Source organism: Camelus ferus, chromosome 16 (assembly GCF_009834535.1).
Source record: "Camelus ferus isolate YT-003-E chromosome 16, BCGSAC_Cfer_1.0, whole genome shotgun sequence".
NCBI lineage: Eukaryota > Metazoa > Chordata > Mammalia > Artiodactyla > Camelidae > Camelus > Camelus ferus.
Window position 1 is genome coordinate 49,552,864 of NC_045711.1, and position 20,703 is coordinate 49,573,566.

General features: G+C 40.2%; 4 protein-coding genes across 4 annotated transcripts; all 4 read right to left on the reverse strand.

Annotated features, from left to right (window-relative positions):
- Positions 1–3,761: 3,761 nt before the first annotated feature.
- LOC102518199 (keratin, high-sulfur matrix protein, B2D-like) lies at positions 3,762–5,162 on the reverse strand. The gene has a single exon (XM_014560508.2). The coding sequence runs from the start codon at positions 5,031–5,033 to the stop codon at positions 4,053–4,055; it is 981 nt and encodes a 326-aa protein (XP_014415994.2). The 5' UTR covers positions 5,034–5,162; the 3' UTR covers positions 3,762–4,052.
- Positions 5,163–7,853: 2,691 nt separating this feature from the next.
- Positions 7,854–8,566, reverse strand: LOC116669174 (keratin-associated protein 2-3-like). The gene has a single exon (XM_032498177.1). The coding sequence runs from the start codon at positions 8,492–8,494 to the stop codon at positions 8,105–8,107; it is 390 nt and encodes a 129-aa protein (XP_032354068.1). The 5' UTR covers positions 8,495–8,566; the 3' UTR covers positions 7,854–8,104.
- A 6,323-nt stretch (positions 8,567–14,889) lies between these two features.
- LOC116669173 (keratin-associated protein 2-3-like) lies at positions 14,890–15,614 on the reverse strand. Its single transcript, XM_032498176.1, has one exon. It carries the CDS (start codon positions 15,538–15,540, stop codon positions 15,151–15,153), a length of 390 nt encoding a protein of 129 aa, XP_032354067.1. The 5' UTR covers positions 15,541–15,614; the 3' UTR covers positions 14,890–15,150.
- Positions 15,615–19,819: 4,205 nt separating this feature from the next.
- On the reverse strand, positions 19,820–20,673 carry LOC116669172 (keratin-associated protein 2-3-like). Its single transcript, XM_032498175.1, has one exon. It carries the CDS (start codon positions 20,598–20,600, stop codon positions 20,211–20,213), a length of 390 nt encoding a protein of 129 aa, XP_032354066.1. The 5' UTR covers positions 20,601–20,673; the 3' UTR covers positions 19,820–20,210.
- Between the last annotated feature and the right edge of the window lie 30 nt (positions 20,674–20,703).

Genomic DNA, 20,703 nt, shown 5'->3' on the forward strand with positions numbered 1-20,703 from the left:
GTTTCTGGTCTTTGGTTGCCCTTAAAGAATTATTAAGAGTAAGGTTTATTTGTCAGGATTTTCCAGAGAGACAGAAATGATAAGATATATATGTATATACATATATAGAAAGGGGTTTATTATGCAATTATGGAGGCTGAGAAGCCCTGTGACCTGCTGTCTAAAAGCTGAAGACCCAGGAAAACCAATGGTGTAGTTCTAGTCCAAACTTGAAGGCCTGAGATCCTGGGGAGCCAATGGTGTGAGTCCTAATCCAAGTCCAGAGGCCCCAGAACCAGGGGTGTCATGCTCGAGAGCAAGAGGAGATGGATGTGCCAGCTTGAGCAAGAGAGAGAATTTGTCATTCCTCTGCTTTTGTGTTCTGCTCAGACCTCAGTGGATTGGACAGTGCCCACCCACATGCGTGAGGGTGATCTTTACTCGGTCCAAGGATTCAAATACTAGTCTCTTCCAGAAACTCCCTCACCAATACACCCAGAAATGTTTTACCAGCCATCTGAGGACCCCTTAGCAGTCAAGTTGATACATAAGATTAACCATCACAAGGTATGACACTTACATTTGAGAATTCTACTCCTCTGCCACAGAATGAAAGCTAATCTGAACATTTCCTTACCTCCTCTAAATAAATCAAGAGTAAAGTTTAACCAGAATCTCTCCTCCTACCACTTAAATCCACTTCTTCTTGATTGATTGTCACACAAATAGAGTAAGAAGTTATAATCATTTATGATGTTTCCCTATGTAGATTTTCTATCTTGGATATCTCTATCTGCAGTCTTCTTTGGAGAAAAAAAAAATGCCAATACCTTTCCATTTAAAATGTTCTTTTAACTACTGTATTTATTTTCTTTGGGTTTCGTTACTTCATTTAAGCAATGGGTGTGCAGACCATACCAGAACCATAAAATGTGTTTTTCTGTTATTCTTGAATGTTTGCCTTCTGTTCACAGATATTAATGTTTTGAGTTATTTTTCCTTAAGAGTTCAGGGTTCCAGTTTTCTAATTATGAGTTTAGGGGACTCTTCCAATTTCTTAAACTCCATTTTACCAGTTTTCTAATTCAGTTGCATCTGCCTCACTTAGATTCCTGAGAGATAAGACATGGTTGAAGTACCAATCAAATGACCAACCATTCCTACCCAGGGCTTCTGTGCTTCTGTTCTGGGCTCCCATCCTAGTGACGAAGGCTGGATAACTTCTAAACTTCAAGGACCTCATCTCATTCTCAACTTTTTATCCTAAGCCAACTAAAAAGATCCTTCTCTTTTCTCCTGAATGCCAATCAGCTCTTTTTGGTGCTTCTGAGCTGAAGCCCTTCTAAGTAAAAGGTGCAAGCAATCTAAGTCTTCCCAACCTAATGGGAGATGACAGAATGGTATGACTGGTAGAGTGTTGACCAAGTTTTGGAGCTGTTGTGTGTGAATGTATAGATTGTGCCCTGATGGGAGACTCTGTCCACTCAGAGGAAGGAAAATCTGTCTTTACACAAAGAGCTATAGTCTCAACTAGTGGTGTGTTCCTCTGCTGTGTCTACCCAAAGGTGGTGCCTTTGTCCAATTCTTGAAAGTTGTGCTAATGTAGACCCAGCCCTTTGATTAATTGTTTAAAAAATTGAGGTGAAATTCACATAACATACAATAAACCATTTTATTTTTTAAACATTTTTTCTTGACTTATAGTCATTTTACAATGTTTTGTCAAATTCCAGTGTAGAGCACAATTTTTCAGTTATACATGAATATGCATATATTCATTGTCACATTCTTTTTTGCTGTGAGCTACCACAAGATCTTGTATATATTTCCCTGTGCTATACAGTATAATCTTGTTTATCTATTCTACATTTTGAAATCCCAGTCTGTACCTTCCCACCCGCCCCCTTGGCAACCACAAGTTTGTATTCTATGTCTATGAATCTGTTGCTGTTTTGTATTTATGTTCTTTTTTTTTTTTTTTAGATTCCACATATGAGTGATCTCATATGGTATTTTTCTTTCTCTTTTTGGCTTACTTCACTTAGAATGACATTCTCCAGGGACATCCATCTTGCTACAAATGGCGTTATGTTGTCTTTTTATGGCTGAATAGTATCCCATTGTATAAATATACCACATCTTCTTTATCTAGTCATCTGTTGATGGACATTTAGGCTGTTTCCATGTCTTGGCTATTGTAAACAGTACTGCTATGAACATTGGGATGCAGGTGTCTTTTTGAAGTAGGGTTCCTTCTGGATATATGGCCAGAAGCAGAATTATTGGGTCATATGGTAAGTCTATTCCTAGTCTTTTGAGGAATCTCCATACTGTTTTCCACAGTGGCTGCACCAAACTGCATTCCCACCAGCAGTGCAGGAGGGTTTCCTTTTCTCCACAGCCTCTCCAGCATTTGTCATTTGTGGACTTTTGAATGATGGCCATTCTGACTGGTGCGAGGTGATATCTCATTGTAGTTTTGATTTGCATTTCTCTGATAATTAGTGATATTGCGCATTTTTTCATATGCCTATTGATCATTTGTATTTCTTCATTGGAGAATTGCTTGTTTTACAATAAACCATTTTAAAGTCTACAATTGTGTGGCATTTAGTGCTCACCGTGTTGTGCAACTGCCATAACTCTCTCCAGTTTCACAACTTTTTCATCACCCCAGAAGAACAGCTAATGACATTTAAGTAGTTGTTCCCATTCTCCTCCACCTCTAGCCTTTGACTCACCACTTTGATTTTTATGACCAAAGATTTCATCCAGAATGGAAATTCCCTTATGTATCTTTTGTTTAATCCTTGCTTCATTCTAGAACTCTCTGTCTGGAGATCAGAAAAAGAATGATGATAGTGGATGCCAGCATCATGTTCATATAAAGCCATCCCTGCAATGGACATTTTATTTTTTTGTTCACGATACATGAGAGAATTGTGTAGTCATTATAAAAACATCAGCTGAAATTATTCTTCATCATTTTCCAAAGATTATTTTGAGGAAGAATAGTGTTAGTTGTTGACAGGATATTACTTGGTAATAAGTGAGTAGAGAATTCCATGATTAAATCAGCTTGGGAGTGATAGTTGTAGATAGTCCCTATATTCTGATACGCTGTATAAACCTTCTATATGGTAATAATACATGCAACATTATTCAGCCATTGAAAATTTTTCCCCTTTGGGAATCTGAAGGGTCTAATTGACAGTGTGTCACTTGTTTAAGAAATGATCTACTAGTATATGCATGGAAGAGATATTGCAGTTCTCTCGCTTTTCAGATTAGAATCAGGTACCTGGCAGGTAAAGAGACTTGCTCAAGAGTTCATGGATTGTTAGTTACAAAGTGGGGACTAGAGCTCAGGATGCCTTTAAATCTTATATTAATAACTATCTTTCCTATTTTGTATTACCCTTTTAATGCCCTTGATGATTGAAAGAATGGTCCACAGAATTATGTATGAATGAAATGAGTGGGGTTCGCAATACCTCAAGAAGCTAAATGACATAAAAGTCCTTTCTGTAAAATCAGTTTGCATATGTGAGGACTTCAGGAAGTAGTTCCAAAATACTGATGCATTCTTTTAATCATATATTTTGGCTGCAGAATATTGGATCATTTAATGGCAAAACAAATGAAAACCACCTTTTAAAGGCCATTATGAAAAGCACAGTAATAAGGAAAAACCATACTGCCACATTTGTTGAGATTTTGAAAACTCCCAGTACCGCAATATCAATAGCAAATACCAAAGAAAAGATAGCTCCAACAATGACTTCATCACTGACGAATAAAAAATTTTATTAAATCCACAACCCAATGAGCTGTTGAAACATTTCAGATGATATATATAGAGAAGTATTACACATCCCTTTTCACAGTGTAGGACTTCTGTTGCTATCCAGGTTTATGAAATATTTTATAAATTTCCATCTTAGGGAATTTACATAGCCATGTGACATGAGGTTGCAAGCTGGGTTATGGGTATTAGAGCTCAGAAGTTTGTTGGGACTCTACATTGGCTAATTTTGCAGTGCCACTTTCTCAGAATTCCCATCAGAAGGTTTTCAACAGGTGGGCTCACAGCTGGTGGGCTCACAGCATGTGGGCTCACAGCAGCAGCAACAGCAGGCTGGGCGGCAGCAGGACTGTCCACAGTAGGATGGGCGGCAGCAGGAGGCCTGGGCGAGGTACAGCTGGCAGCAGGTTGGTGGCGTGCAGCTCACCACACAGCAGGGAGGCAGGCAGGTGCCCTCCACGCGGCAGTCAGGGCGGCACCACCTGGTGCGGCAGCTCAGAGCTTCACTGCCACCCTCCTGGCCACAGCCTGTGGTACCACCGATGCCACAGCCTTTCTTGCAGCCACTGGTCTGGCAGCAGCTGGTCTGGCAGCAAGTTGGCTGGGAGCAGCTGGTCTGGGAGCAGCTGGTCTGGCAGCAGGTTGGCTGGGAGCAGGTTGGCTGGCAGCCGCTGGTCTGGCAGCAGGTTGGCTGGGAGCAGCTGGTCTGGCAGCAGGTTGGCTGGGAGCAGCTGGTCTGGGAGCAGCTGGCCTGGCAGCAGGTTGGCTGGGAACAGCTGGTCTGGGAGCAGGTTGGCTGGGAGCAGCTGGTCTGGCAGCAGCTGGCCTGGCAGCAAGTTGGCTGGGAGCAGCTGGTCTGGCAGCAGGTTGGCTGGGAGCAGCTGGTCTGGGAGCAGGTTGGCTGGGAACAGCTGGTCTGGGAGCAGGTTGGCTGGGAGCAGCTGGTCTGGCAGCAGGTTGGCTGGGAGCAGCTGGTCTGGGAGCAGCTGGCCTGGCAGCAGGTTGGCTGGGAACAGCTGGTCTGGGAGCAGGTTGGCTGGGAGCAGCTGGTCTGGCAGCAGGTTGGCTGGGAGCAGCTGGTCTGGCAGCAGCTGGCCTGGCAGCAAGTTGGCTGGGAGCAGCTGGTCTGGCAGCAGGTTGGCTGGGAGCAGCTGGTCTGGGAGCAGGTTGGCTGGCAGCAGCTGGAGCCACAGGTCCCACCAGTGGAACAAGTGGGAAATCCACAGAAACTGGTAGAGCAACAGGCCATGATGTCAGAAGCTGGGCTGAGAATTGGGGTGCTTGGAAAAGTTTCTGAGTTAGGTCTGCTTGTTCCCCCTGGACCTTTTATAGGCCTTGGCCAGTTCCTGTGTTTGTGAGGGACAGCATTTTTATCTTATTACTCTTTAAACAAGCTTTTCCAGGGCCCTCCAATTGTTCAAATACTAAGTTATTTCAAATATATCTCCAAATTGGTTTTTCCTTTTGCTCAGCTAATACTCATCAAATGTGTTTGTCCTTGATAGAAATATTGACATTTCATTTTTAAACAATGTCTTGGCCTTTGTTTTGCACTTACGATCACATCACTTTTCACTCAGAAGACAGTGTGACCTTGGGGTCATATTTACCAAAACTTCAGTCTCCAGAATAAAATTATGAACGATTGATAGTCCTTCATGTAAGGAGTCTCTCTATTTTGGGGGATTATTACAATTATAGTTTCTACAATCAACCATATAGAGACTCTGATAAAATCCACTTTCATAGGAATTCATAGATCTTTCCAGAAATTGGATCTCTCTAATTTCTATGCTCTCTCTTGGACTTCACACATTCAGACTTGAGGAAATATTTATCACTGAGGAGGGTATATGGGACAAAACCTGCTCCATTCCAATTTACTGTGGATATTTTGTTAGCACAAATTTAAAATTTTAAAGGGCTAAAATTCATATCCAGTAATTAGTAAAAAAAATCACAAAAAATTTTAAGTGTAATTGACATTTCTCTGTGATGGATAAAAATCACTACTGTATGGATTATCTAGATAGAATTTCTCAAAGGTAGGATTCACTTTCAATTTACATCATTTTATATAGCTAACCTTGTTTCCTATGAAAGGATAGTATCAGACAGAAGAGCAAGACAGTTGAATTTCTGAAGGGGAACCAATAAAAGAAAGAGTAGGGTTTGGGAACTACTTTTTCTGGATCACATCATAAGGCAGGTTAGGGAATAGATGATCAAATATCATTCAGTAGGTATAAGTGCAAAGAGATTAAGATAAATTTCAGCAAAATAAAAATCAAAACCACCAGGAGGTGGTTACTCAACGAAAGAACATGATTTTCCATTAGAAGTTTAGGGTTACATAGGAGGAAATGAAAAAAGTGGTAACCAAAAAATACATGATTGCTACTTGTGGTAGGTTTATTCTTGCCTTCCAACCATGAGTAGAAGCACATAGTTAGCTTTTATGAGGTGGAGGTATTGGTTTGGACAGTGATAAAATTACCTTAGAGTGTGAATCATGCCCCTGTCAATAAAGATGGTCATGTCCTACAGTAACCATGATGGCAGGTATGAAGTTCAAAGATGGTCGAAGGAATCACCGAATGTTGGAGATCAAAAACTTAATAAATCATCTTGTCCAACCATTTAATTTTATAGGTGTAGAAACTGACATCATTCTTTTTAAAAGTAGTACATTTATTAAATTACATTATGCATGGGGTACTAAAAGATTATGTAGAAGGCAGGACCCAATCTGCTTGCTTCGTATCTTGCTCTAGTGCACAAGTCAGGATAGGCCAGATTAATCAGGAAAAGAGTTGAACATAGAACCAGTCAGCCTCAAAGTTCTAAACTGGAACATTGACATTGTAGTATGGACTACTTTTAATTTTCTGTCAACATCAGTTGATGTTAAAATAATATTGAGCTGAGACTGGCTGCACTTTGGAGAGGTTAGTGACTTGCTCCATTCAAATACATCCAGAACATAGCCAGAAGAGCTGGGTATAAAACTCTTATCCCTTATTCCTATATCAGCTCATTTTATTTTATACTGTGCTACTTTTCAGGATCAATTAAAGCTAGTGAAACTCTTTGTCTTCTGAGTCTTTTCCTAATATTTTATAATAGCTTAAGAATAGAAATATTAGTGGTAGGCAGAATACACTACAGAGTTGTGGTTTTAAACATGTAGTAAATAAGCAGAAATATTTTAAAACTCTTTTAAGTGTCTTCTGACTAGAAGAGTTTCTCATAGGGCTGACATTCCCAATTATTTTATTGCTGGTTGTTTCTTGTTTCCCACATTCAGATTAGCCAATACTCCTTCTTGGGTTTCTAAGTCTGCCATACTCTTTGTGTCCTCTTTATTCTATGATCATTATCTTAGTTAGCTCTATGGTGTGTCACTTGGACCAGTGTAGGGGCCTCTTGATTTGTTTCTGTGTAGTCATTTTATGTCTATCCTTTGGCCCTTTGTTTTTATAAGCAGCTACCATAGGAATCATCCCTATGCCCAACTCCTGTCATGACATTCCCCTGTCCTAAGGATTTCAACATTTCCTTGGTGCTTATTTTACCTAAACGACATACTCTTTTGGCTAGTATTCAAAGCACACACATTTTCCAAATTTATCTTCTGTTATTATCTACATATATCCAGGGCTCCCAGTTAAACTATCTCTGAACAGCCTCTCTATATATACTGTTATGCATACTGTTTACATTATTGAAAATGTGGTCTTCCCTCAGATCTGCACACCTAAATCTTAACCCATATAAAATGTTAGGTTCTTTTTTAGTCTTTCTTGTTCTCCCTAGTTAATAGTAACTTCTTGGTTGACACCATCCAGTATGTTGTACCCTTTTCATATTCTAATTTTTAGTTCAGCTATTGTAAATTTGATTCATCTCCCTAGAATTTTCTTGGACAGGGCAACATTTTAAACTCAACTTTAATTTCTATTGTATACCATATAGTCTGCGGCTTGCAGAGGGTAGGCAATCAGTGCATTTTTGTTACATTTACATTTAATGGAAAAAATTAGAATGAATAAGTAAAACCAAAGCTGTGTTTGCTAGGCCAAAAAAGAGTTTATTAGAAAACAAACATACTGCAAGACTTAAGATCTAAGAAGGGAAGTAGGAAGCTGTTACTGTTACTTGAGAACAACCCAAACTTTAATAGATAAGTCTGGATCTCCATTCAACTCTTGGTTGATTTGGGGCCTTGATGGCTCAGGGCAGGAGGTGTGTTAGGTAGAGAAAGGCGGGTAGAATTTTTTCAGAAGGTTGATTGCCTGCTCTTGGCAGTCAGTACACTGCTCAGCAGCTGGGGAAGGTCCTGCAGACGGTCTGGCAGGGGGCGGGCTGGCAGCTGGAGGGGCGGCAGCACGGGGACTGCACAGAGATGGGCTGGCTGCAGGTGGTCGCCCAGCAGCAGGGGCGGCAGACCACAGACTGGCAGGACGTGGAGCAGCAGGTGATGGGGCGACAGCAGCCCTCCTGCAGGCTGCACGGGTCACAGCACCCTGGGCGGCGGCCGGGCTCGCAGATGGTGCGCGTGCAGCGGGGCACGCAGGTCACGGGGCGGCACACGGTGGTCTGACAGGACACGGGGCGGCAGCAGCAGGGGTCGCGGCAGCAGCAGGGCTGGAAGCAGCCTCCCCCACAGCCCAGGGAGGTGGAGGTGGAGCCACAGCAGGAGCCGGTCATGGTGTCTGGGGCTGAGTTGGGTTGAGCTGGTGAGAGGACTTGAGTGTTCTCAGGTGTGAATGTCTTGCTCCTGCTCTGGGCCCTTTATATACCATGACCAGGTGCTGATGACCCCCTCTTGTTTATCTTTTGGCCAATTAAGTAGAAATTTGTGTTGACTAATGGATTGCATTGCTGGCGACATACTCATGATCTCATTAAAGAACGTTGGTTGCATCCCTAAGTATGGATATATTCATGCTGTTCATCACCAATATCTAAGCACTCTGGGCTATTTGAGGTGACAGCAGCTCTTGATGCTTATTTTGAGTAGACAGAACCTGAAAAATCCTGGGCAAAATGGTCTTAAAGGGGCTGCAATTTTTAAAGAAATTGAATGTAGAAAGGTTTCTAGAGCACTGACTAGATCCTACCCTTGACCCCCAAGAAATCCCCTGAAAAGCCTACATGCGAATCAGACAGGTGTTAGACACAATCTCTGGTGCAGATTCCTTGAGAAAACATTTACATATTACTTGATATATAATGAAATGTACATGCCTTGAATAGTGCTGCCCCTCACATGCTCAGATTAGAAAGGAAAAAGTTTATTTTTACAAACCAAGTGAGTATTAGAATAAAACATTCAAGACTGCTATCCATTTCTTTTTCTTTTTTCCAGCTCAGGTTGTGGCAACCCTGGTCTTTCTGGTCACAAAATGCTGATTTTTCTCTGAGGCATGACATTTTTTAATACTTGCTGTTCTTGTTTATGTGATAAAGAATCATGTAATGAGAAGTTTCTTCTTTTTAAATTAAAAAAAATTTTTAACTTGTTTTTTGTTGAAGTATAAGTCAGTTTACAATGTTTCTGGTGTACAGCATAATGTTTCAGTCATACATATACATACACATATTCGTTTTCATATTCTTTTTCATTATAGGTTACTGTATGATATTGAATGGAGTTTCCTGTGCTGTACAGTATAAACTTGTGTTTTATCTGGTTTTGTGAAGATTCTCCTTATATTTCCAATGTAGGAGATATTCTGCCAAAGTTCAGCAGGTATTTTGTGTGCATTGTTCCATATGTAGGTGTAGTTTTTGTTGTATTCATAGGAGAGGGTGAGCACCATGTCCTACTCCGCCATCTTGGCCTCCGAGTTTTTTTCTTAACATACCTTGACAGGAGTGCTACAGCTATGAAGTGATAAGATGGGGTTTTATTCAGCAACCACTGTAAACATATACAATGCACTATTCAAAGGAGGTAGGTTGGGAGGCCACGCAGCTGTTCTGCGATGGCGCTGCTAGAAGGTGATTGGTGAACGTGCTTCTTTGGGAACCATTGCCACAGGCAGTTGAGAAATTTTATGGGGGAAACAGTCTCATTACTTTCCAGCTTTACTCCTCCTATTATTCACCAGACAGGGTTTTGGATCACTTTTAGTATCATCTCCATCATTCAAGAGAATGTGCCTCAGGCCCAGGAGCCAAATGGAATTTCAAACATGATTTCAAAACTTCAAAAGGGATGTAAATCGACTGAACATATAGTCACAGTTGGGGAAACAAAGGAGGGAGAAATCAAGCATAGTCTCATCGATGTAGACCCTCAACTCTCTCTCTCACATTCTGTTGTCCATGGACACTTGTGATTTTTCTCAAAGCAGTAACCACAGCTGAGGTAAAAACTTGAGTATTCTGCTTCTTTACCCCTTTTTCCCCCGGAGCTTTGTTGAGATGTATTTGGCATAGAACATTGTGTAATTTTAACATGCAAATAGTGATATTTGATAAACGTATATATTGCAAAATGTTTACCACAATAAGGTTAGTTAACACCTCCTTCACCTTACATAATTATCATTTTGCTGTTGCTGTGGTGAGAACATTAAAGTTCTATTCTTATAGAAACTTTCAAGTATATGGTATACATTTGACCCTGAAACAACACAGATTTGAACCACATGGGTCAACTTATAAGCAGATTTTTTTTCCAGCAGTAAATACTACAGTACTATACAATATGTGGTTGATTGAATCATGGATATAGAGAAAATGCAAGTACAGAGGAACCACAGATATGGAGCCTCAGATTCGGAGGACAGACTGTAGGTTATACTCAGATATTTGACTGCACAGAGGGTTGGTGCCCCTCACTCCAGAGTAGTTCAAGGGTCAGCTGTAGTAATGCTATGTATATACAGTAGGAACTTGTTGTTTATCTATTTTATATATAGTAGTTTGTATCTGCTAATCTCAAACTCCTAATTCATCCCTCCCTCCACCCTTTCCCCTTTGGTAGCCTTAAGTTTGTTTTCCATGTCTGTTCTGCTTTATACATAAGTTTATTTGTATCATACTATAGATTTCACATATAAGTAATATCACATGATATTTGTCTTTCTCTTTCTGACTTACTTCACTTAGTATGATTATCTCTAGGTCCACCCACATTGCTGCAAATGGCATTATTTCATTCTTTTTTATAGTTGAATAGTATTCCATTGCATGTATATACCGCAGCTTCTTTATCCATTCATCTATTGATGGACACTTAGGTTGCTTCCATGTCTTGGCTATTGTAATAGTGCTGCTATGAACATTAGAATGCATGTATCTTTTTGAATTAGAGTCCCCTCCAGCTGGACTCTAATTCAAGCTATGTGGCCAGGAGTGGGATTGCTGGATCATATGGTAAGTCTATTCTTAGTTTTTTAATGAATCTCCATACTGTTTTCCTTAGTGACTGCACCAGTTTACATTCCCACCAACAATGTAGGAAGGTTCCCTTTTCTCCACACCCTCTCCAGTATTTATTATTTGTAATCTTTTTAATGATAACCATTCTGACCCACATGAGGTGATATCTTATTGTAGTTTTGATTTGCATTTCTCTAATAATTAACGAAGTTGAGCATCTTTTCATGTGCTTATTGACCCATTTCTAAAGTGGACTGGTTTTTCATTTTGTATTGTCTTTTTTTTGCTGTGAGTTGTAGAAGTTCCTTATAGTTTTTGCATGTGAACCTCTTAGATATATGGTTTGCAAATGTTTTCTCCCATTTGATAGGTTGACTTCTTTCTTTCTTTCCCTTTCTTTCTTTCTTTTTTTCTTTCTTTCTTTCTTTCATTGTTTCTTTTGCTGTGTGGAAGCTTTTTAGTCTAGTGTAGTCTCACTTGTTGATTTTAACTTTTGTTGCTTGTGTTTTGCACTTTTCAAGGCACATTTTCTCATAATCAGTTTTTTATGTTGCTGTGGCCAGGTTAGGGGTGGAGGTCTTCATGATGATCACATTTTGTGCAGAGGGGTCCCCTTTGGAAGATAACCTCAAGTTGACAAGACAAATTTCTCTACTCCAAACACCTCGATCCAAAAGAGATTTGTGCTATTCAGTCTTAAGACAGTCCTCCTACCCTATAACCAAACTTCATTTCCAGTCAGAGAAAATATGAGTCATTCATGCCACAAAGCTCTGTGACTTGACACTGTGGCAAGTCATGTGATGTTTTCTGATGCCACTTATCCTAAAACCAGACAACACTCATTGAAAACTTTGCCACTTACTGACTATTCATCCTTGTGCCATGGAGGGTAATAATGGATATGTAATCAAGGTTGTTGTGAAGATTAAGTGAACTAGTATGTGTCAAGCACTACAAACAGTGCCTGACACTTAATAAGGGTCTTGTATTTGTTAAGTAAATAAATATATTTTAAAAGGTCATGTCACATTGTAAACTTATAAACTCTAAATTTTGAATTTAGAACAAAGATGAATGTATTTCATACAGCAAAGGGCCAGTTCTCTGTTCAGTTACCACAGAATGCCTATTAAATAAGATTATTCAATGGGGAGTTTCATTAATAGCATAACAAAATTGTGGTTACCAGGCGGGAAGTGGTGGGGTGGAGGGATAAACTGGAAGTTTGTGACTTGCTGATACTAACTACTATATATAAAATAGATAAACAGCAAGGTCTTACTGTATAGCACAGGGAACTATATTCAATACCTTGTAATAGCCTATAATGAAAAAGAATATGAAAAAGGTTATATATATGTATAACTGAATTACTGTGCTATACACCAAAATTAACACAACATTGTAAACCAGCTATAAGTCAATCAAACAAACAAACAAATACCTTGAAGGAAGATAAAGAGCTCCCTCTATATCAACACCAATCTCTGTAAAGGGGATTCAAGTTATTGTTGTAGAACCAACAAGAAGAATATGTCAGAATTGTGGATAGTGGCACAAACACTCCTGAGAATCCCACAGCTCATGCAACATAGAGTGAGATCTTAGAAAAACATCCTTAAAAGACTTAGAACTAAGTTAGACAGATTCCTAGTGGTGATGGACAATACACTTTGCATAATGAATACTAGGGCTTTATGTAACAATATCATTCAACAGTCACATTATGAATGCATTTTAATATGAAAAATATTGTCTTGTGTTCTCAGTTCTCAATTGCCTGCACAAATGGAGAAAAACAATTGCACAGGTAATCTGAAACAGTACCAACTTTCTAAATTCTTAATTTGGAACATATCAAAATCATACTTTATGCAATCGAGATGATCCTAAAATGTTAAAATATGAATTTGATCTTATTTAAATGTAATAGTTTATCACATTTTAATGATCTCAGAGAACTCCACTATTTATAACCCAGTGACACACTCTTCTATATATAATAAAAGACTTCTTTAGGTGTACAAACAGGTGCTCTCTACCTTATCTGTCTTAAATTCATTTAGACTTTGATAAATACGTTTTTAGAAGCACAGCATAATCATGAGAAAGTTTTAAATAATTTTCCCCAAACTGATTTAGACTTTAGATGGTCCACTTTATTAAAAATAAAGTTAATTTTAAAAAATGTGTACTTGAGAAAATATAAAGAAGAAAATGAGTATTATCCTCAGTTACTGTTAGATTTTGTGGCATAATGTTCCAGATATTTTTTACACAGAAACACACATAGACACACACACACAGAATACATTTTTCCTCACAAGCTAGTTTAATATTTTACAGCTTCCTTATTTTTTGCTTAAATATATGGACAGGGCAATTGCATGAGGTTTATTATTTTCAACTATTTTGGGGTATTTCCTTTATATTTATAATGCTTATATTATATGCTATTTGACTTTTTTCTTATTTATATCTCACCTCCCCAAGTAGATTATAACCTCTTTGAAGCAGGAACCCTATTTTATTCCTTTATATTCCCTCAGGGTAGTCAACTCATGCATGAGGTCCTCCATTCAATCCCCAGTACGTCCATTAAATATATATATATAGAGAGAGAGATTAGTGATTGATTAACTTGCTTGGAAATGCCATAAATACCCAATTACTGAGCACAAAGATAAGAAGCCCTTGAGACCAGCCAGCATGGATTTAATACCCACAAGCTTCGACATTGTAAATAACATTCTAAATAACAATCAGATCTGTAACACATACAAGGGAGCACAGTTGTACTTGGTCACAAAACACAAAACGGTTCCTTTGGGCAGAGGATTGTGTCTCCTGTCATACTAAGGGAACATGGTTGGCTTAAAGGTTCATGTCAGGGGGCTTGCATTCTCCTGGGTCTTTTCTGAACATCAGTGGTTATAATTACATTATAATTATATTAGTAAGAAACTTATTTGATCTTTCATTACTCATTGCTCTTTAGCTTCAAAAACAGATGACTGGAATCCCATGCTGTCCTTTCCCACCCCCGCCCCTTTGACAATACTGACAGGCATATGCAGAATAGATAAACAAGATTATACTGTATAGCACAGGGAAATATACACAAGATCTTGTGGTACCTCACAGCGAAAAAAAATGTGATAATGAATATATGTATGTTCATGTATAAATGAAAAATTGTGCTCTACACTGGAATTTGACACAACATTCTAAAATGACTATAACTCAATAAAAAAATGTTAAAAAAAAAAAAAAAAAGATGACTGGCCAGATGCCGCCCAGAGTTCCTTCCACCTCTACCGTCCTGGGCTTTCTATGTATGCAGTGCTGATAGGCATCGGTTCAGTGAACGGACACTCAGACTGTGAAAATAAACGGTAGCCTGGATGTAGACTCCTTACTGGTCATTGTTGAATGACATGTCTCAGGTGTTTCTCAGGTGTTTCATGTTTGTGTCTGGACCTGGGGGCACCGGTGACTCTGTATGTGTGATGAAGATATAGCTGTGCCCGCCTTCCTTACTCAGCTATTGTGCCCTATAAATGCCATTTACAGTGATAGTAAGGAAACCACCCAGACTTAGATTATTGTAGTGAACCATTTAAGCAGATTATTCTGTATCTTGCTTTGACTATCTCAGTGGAAAAAGAGACAGAAATTACCAAAAGGAAATATCACAAAGACCATGATTTCTATGCTGGGAATGCTAAGTTTATTAGAAAACCAACAACATGATATAGGAGTGAGCTGGGGTCTTGTGAAGACAGGGTATTCTTCATCAGTAATTAGTCTGAAAGGTGTCTTCCATGTCCCCTGTGGGTAGTTTGAAGAGAGGAGGAATGGGCTTCTCAGGAAAAGACATGTTCTGCTGTGAAGCTATGGGACAGTAGGATGGACCAGACCATATGCTGGGGGACACTTAGTAATGATGCGATCCTAGGATGCACTGTTCAGCAGCTGGGGAAGGTCCTGCAGACGGTCTGGCAGGGGGCGGGCTGGCAGCTGGAGGGGCGGCAGCACGGGGACTGCACAGAGATGGGCTGGCTGCAGGTGGTCGCCCAGCAGCAGGGGCGGCAGACCACAGACTGGCAGGACGTGGAGCAGCAGGTGATGGGGCGACAGCAGCCCTCCTGCAGGCTGCACGGGTCACAGCACCCTGGGCGGCGGCCGGGCTCGCAGATGGTGCGCGTGCAGCGGGGCACGCAGGTCACGGGGCGGCACACGGTGGTCTGACAGGACACGGGGCGGCAGCAGCAGGGGTCGCGGCAGCAGCAGGGCTGGAAGCAGCCTCCCCCACAGCCCAGGGAGGTGGAGGTGGAGCCACAGCAGGAGCCGGTCATGGTGTCTGGGGCTGAGTTGGGTTGAGCTGGTGAGAGGACTTGAGTGTTCTCAGGTGTGAATGTCTTGCTCCTGCTCTGGGCCCTTTATATACCTTGACCCCCGTGACACACGGTCATTTCCTTGTTTTTGTTTATTCTTTTTGAAATAGCCCTGGCAAGTTAGTAAGTTCTCTAGACATTGTTTTTGGTGCTCAGCTACTCATAAAAGACTATTTGTTGTCCTTATTTTATGAAGACTCATTATATTTTGCTATTTATGGTTCAGATAGTAACTTAATGACCCTAACTTCAAAGTTTCCAATTACCTCTATAATTCAGCAATGCTTTTGCCACTTAATGTTTTGACAACACAAAGTAGTTGTCATGCTCTTAAGGTTTCTTATTAATAGTGGAAGTGAATTCCCTGAGTTTGGGTGTCATTTTCCGCTGCTAAACTTCTTGAGCAAAACAAGTTCAGAAAAATACTATAGAAAGATTTTAAAAGTCGCGATTTGCTGGTAAAAGAATTTTGCAGTCCACTTTTTGGAGCTACAGGAAAGCATCTCAGTAGAGCTCTGTCATCAGTAGGTCACCCCCCCCCCCGCTTTTTTGTGGTAGAATACACATAAAATTTGCTGTCTTAACTATTTTTGTGTGTGGAGTTCAGCAATATCATGTACATTCATTTTGTTGTGCAACCATCATTACCATTCGTCTCCAGAACTCTTTTCATCTTGCAGATCTGATATTCTGTACCCATTAAACAGTAACTCCTCATGAAAGCCTCTCCCCAGCCCCTGGAAACCACCAGTGTAAATTTTTTTTTAAATCTCCCCTTCTTTTTTGAGGAAGGCCTGTATCGTTATAAGCTTCCCTCTTAGCACTGCCTTTGCTGTGTCCCATAAATTTTGTGTGGTTGTGCTTTCATTTTCATTTGTCTCAAGGTATTTTTTAATTTCAGCTTTGATTTCCTCATTGACCCATTGGTTTTTTAATAACATATTGTTTAATCTCCATGCTTTTCTTTTTTTCTCCTTTGTTTCTCTGTTGTTGATTTCCAGTTTCATGGCATTGTGGTCAGTAAAGATGCTTGAGGTAATTTCTATCTTCTTAAAATTGTTGAGGTTTCTTTTGTGCCCAAGTACATGATCAATCCTAGAAAATGTTCCATGTGCACTTGAAAAGAATGTATATCCTATTTTTGGGGGGTGTAATACTCTGAAAATATCCACCAAATCTAATTTTTCTATTGTATTATTTAGTTTCTCTGTTGCCTTATTTATTTTCTGTCTGGAAGATCTGTCTAGTGATGTTAATGCAGTGTTAAAATCTCCAACTATGATTGTATTCCCATCAATATCCCTCTTTATCTCTGTTAGTAATTCTTGTATGTACTTAGGTGCTCCTATATTGGGTGCATGTATATTAACGAGTGTAATATCCTCATCTTGTATCACTCCTTTAATCATTATAAAATGTCCTTCTTTATCTTTCTTTATGGCCTTTGTTTTAAAGTCTATTTTGTCTGAAATCAGTACTGCAACACCTGCTTTTTTGGCTTTTCCATTTGCATGGACTATCCTTTTCCATCCTTTCACTCTCAATCTATATGTGTCCTTCTCCCTAAAGTGGGTCTCTTGTTTATCCCCTCATCAACCCCCACCCCCGCCCCATATCCTGTAAGTATTGGCTCCAACACAACTAGGTGTATGACCCTAGGCAAGTCACTTATCTGATACCTAACATGTAAAAATGTGAGTTTAAACCCACTCACTGGTAAGGACCATTCTATTCTCTGTTACATGAGTTTGGCTTTTTTTTTTTTTTTTTTTTTTGGTCTAAGATACATGACCATTAATTCCCACAGTCATATAGTTGTAAACTATGGTGAATTTTATTATTTATAATCTTCACGATAGCCAGAATCATTGAGTTCTAACTACATTCCAAGCATTATGCTAAAAGCAGTAAATGTATCAATTTATTCTCCATAAAAATCCTATGAGACAGATATTGCTGTAGTCCTCATCTTACACATAAGGCCAGATAAGTGATTTGCCTGAGGTCCTATACCTGCTAGTGTCTGAGCCAGTACTTTTTTCAGAAACATCTGTGAGAACATTGTAAGCCCAAGGATCCGAAGAGTGAAATTGTAGAAATCACATTCCCTATCAATAAGGAATGCCTGTTTTAGTTAGGAGTTTTAACAATGAATTATTTTAAAAATAGTTGTTGTGTGAGAAATGGCTAGTTTCAAGAGTCATCTGACTCTTTGTCTTACCAGTATCCTCAGGAATTTGAGCAATTATCTCTCACAGAGCCTTCTCCAAATTCCAAAACATGCCCTAAGGATAAAGCATCAAAGTCGGACATATCTGAGTGGTCCTGCAATCCTGTGAACAGAGCCATCATCTAGATGAAGGTTGCAATCTGCCAGCATGATGAAGCCCCCAGATAGTGGTCCCAGCCAAAGGTGCCTCACCCTACCCCAGTGTCTCTTGCTCCAGTGTCTCCCTTTGTTCCTGCTTATAGAACCAATTATGATTTTGGCTGGGGGGATTCAACAATTTTTTTATTGAAGTATATAGTTGATTTAAAATGTTGTGTTACTTTCTGGTGTACAGCAAAGTGATTCAATTATACATACATACATTCTTTTTCATATTCTTTTCCTTATAGGTCATTACAAGATACTGAATATAGTTCCCTGTACTATACAGTGGGACCTTGTCGTTTATTTTATATATATTAGCTCATATCTGCTGATTTTCAGTTGTTTCAAGTTGTCAGGGTCTGTAGGAAAATCAGGCCACTCAGCTGTTTTGTTGCCTCTGTCTCTGAATGTGCTTGGTTCTGACTTTTACCATCAAGTCTGTTCTTGGTCTGTGATTGAAGACTGCAGTTGAAGCCTTCTATTTGATCATTCTGCTCGCATAGTCCCTTGCAAGCTTATCTAGAACCGCTCAGCCACTGTGGCTGACCAGAGCATGGAGTTACTATGCAACAGACATGGTCCAGTATTATCGAAGAGCTGAGGATAAAACAAGGCATTCTACATCGGAGAAAATATTGTAAGATGAGCAAGCCTCTAGAAGGCTAAATTCTGACAGGAAAACAGATGTAGTGAGAGGATTCTTTTAAAATAATTTTTAAAAAATAAAAAAAAAACAGTAATGAAGAATATGTAGAAAGAAATTGGACTTGTGAGCCTATCTGTCAGTAGACTGTCAAACTCTTAATTAAGAGAAAAACTCTGTTGTGCATAGACTGATCATTTAAAAGTTTTTTTTTAATATAATGGGCTAGTTGTTGAGAAAACTTCACTATATTTCAAGGCAAATACTTCTTTTTCACGAGATGACTTATTGTTTTATTATACAAATGCCTATGTCCAGTAAGAGGAGAGAGCTGGGGTGTGATGAAGTCTTTCTCTCTTCTGCCCCTTAGAACTTAGTCATTCAATCATTCAACAAATAATTTCTGACTATATACTGTGTGTCAGATTTTGTGTAGGGCATTGGGAATTCAGCAGTGAACAGAATCAATGAAGATCTGGGTCTTCACAAAGCTTTCTTTGTTTGAATCCTCTAGCTGGGTACATAGATACTCCCAAGCAGACAAGAAGCACATTCTAAACTCCCCTGGGGATCAGGTGCTGGGAAGTCAATACTTATTTCTCAGGAAAACAATATTTTGACCAGGCTAAAAGTATTTAACTACAAAAACATATCCATTGTGGATTAATGTTATCACAGAGTCAACTACATTGGCATGGTTTTAATGGTAAAATTGTTTGGAGTTCGAAATCAGAATGGTTCTAGCCAAGTGACATTTCTCCCTCCTTGGCTGGAGGGAGCCAGGAAAGGATGGGATGGTGGTTCTTCCAGCACAGGCATTTCAGTGGTTAGGAATTCCAGGAACCAACTGGTATTAATCATTGCAGTTTTCTAAATCGGGGAACAAAGAGGGTTCTGCCTTAAGCTTCCTCCCCCTTATCATAGGTGTGTGGATGATTCATGAGTCAAGTTCAGGATCAGAGAGACTTGCTATAGTCTCTCTATTTCCTAAGCATCACCATGAAAACTGTAGCTTGAAATATGAAGGTGCTTCACATAAGAGATTCTGAATTACTTGCATTGCTATTAAAATTATAGACCTTACACTGGAATTGTTCCTAAAGCTATTATTTTTTAATGGCCCTTGGAAAATCCCTCTTCCTTTGGTTCTTCTGATAATGCATATTGTAACTTAAGTTAAAAAATCAGCTTCTGAAGATTAATAAACAATAAAGAGAAACATATTTGCTTCCCAGATATAAAACTTTATTATTTTACTGTGCAAAACCCTGGCATAAGTGTAATATTATCCTAGAAAAATATCCCATCTTGAAATAGTGCAGAAGGGATGATGAGTCAGTGGGATAGCACTCCGTTCAAGAGGAACTTTGATTTTTGTTTATTCATTTTTTTTCAAGCAAGGAATTCAAACGATGAAAGCTGGAATTTTTCTAAAGATTGTCAAAGAGGACCAGAATTAGCTGCATAATTATGTGGGAAAATGCATAGTTACTTTTGAGTTCAGTTGTTGAAGGCAGGTAGGTTGCAAAAGTGGTGTCTCCCACTGGATCCATCGGGAGTGGGAAGAACTTGTACCTGTTTCTGAATACCTAGGAGGATTTTGTTCTGCGCTGCTCAGCAGCTGGGGAAGGTCCTGCAGACGGTCTGGCAGGGGGCGGGCTGGCAGCTGGAGGGGCGGCAGCACGGGGACTGCACAGAGATGGGCTGGCTGCAGGTGGTCGCCCAGCAGCAGGGGCGGCAGACCACAGACTGGCAGGACGTGGAGCAGCAGGTGATGGGGCGACAGCAGCCCTCCTGCAGGCTGCACGGGTCACAGCACCCTGGGCGGCGGCCGGGCTCGCAGATGGTGCGCGTGCAGCGGGGCACGCAGGTCACGGGGCGGCACACGGTGGTCTGACAGGACACGGGGCGGCAGCAGCAGGGGTCGCGGCAGCAGCAGGGCTGGAAGCAGCCTCCCCCACAGCCCAGGGAGGTGGAGGTGGAGCCACAGCAGGAGCCGGTCATGGTGTCTGGGGCTGAGTTGGGTTGAGCTGGTGAGAGGACTTGAGTGTTCTCAGGTGTGAATGTCTTGCTCCTGCTCTGGGCCCTTTATACACCCTGGCCAGGT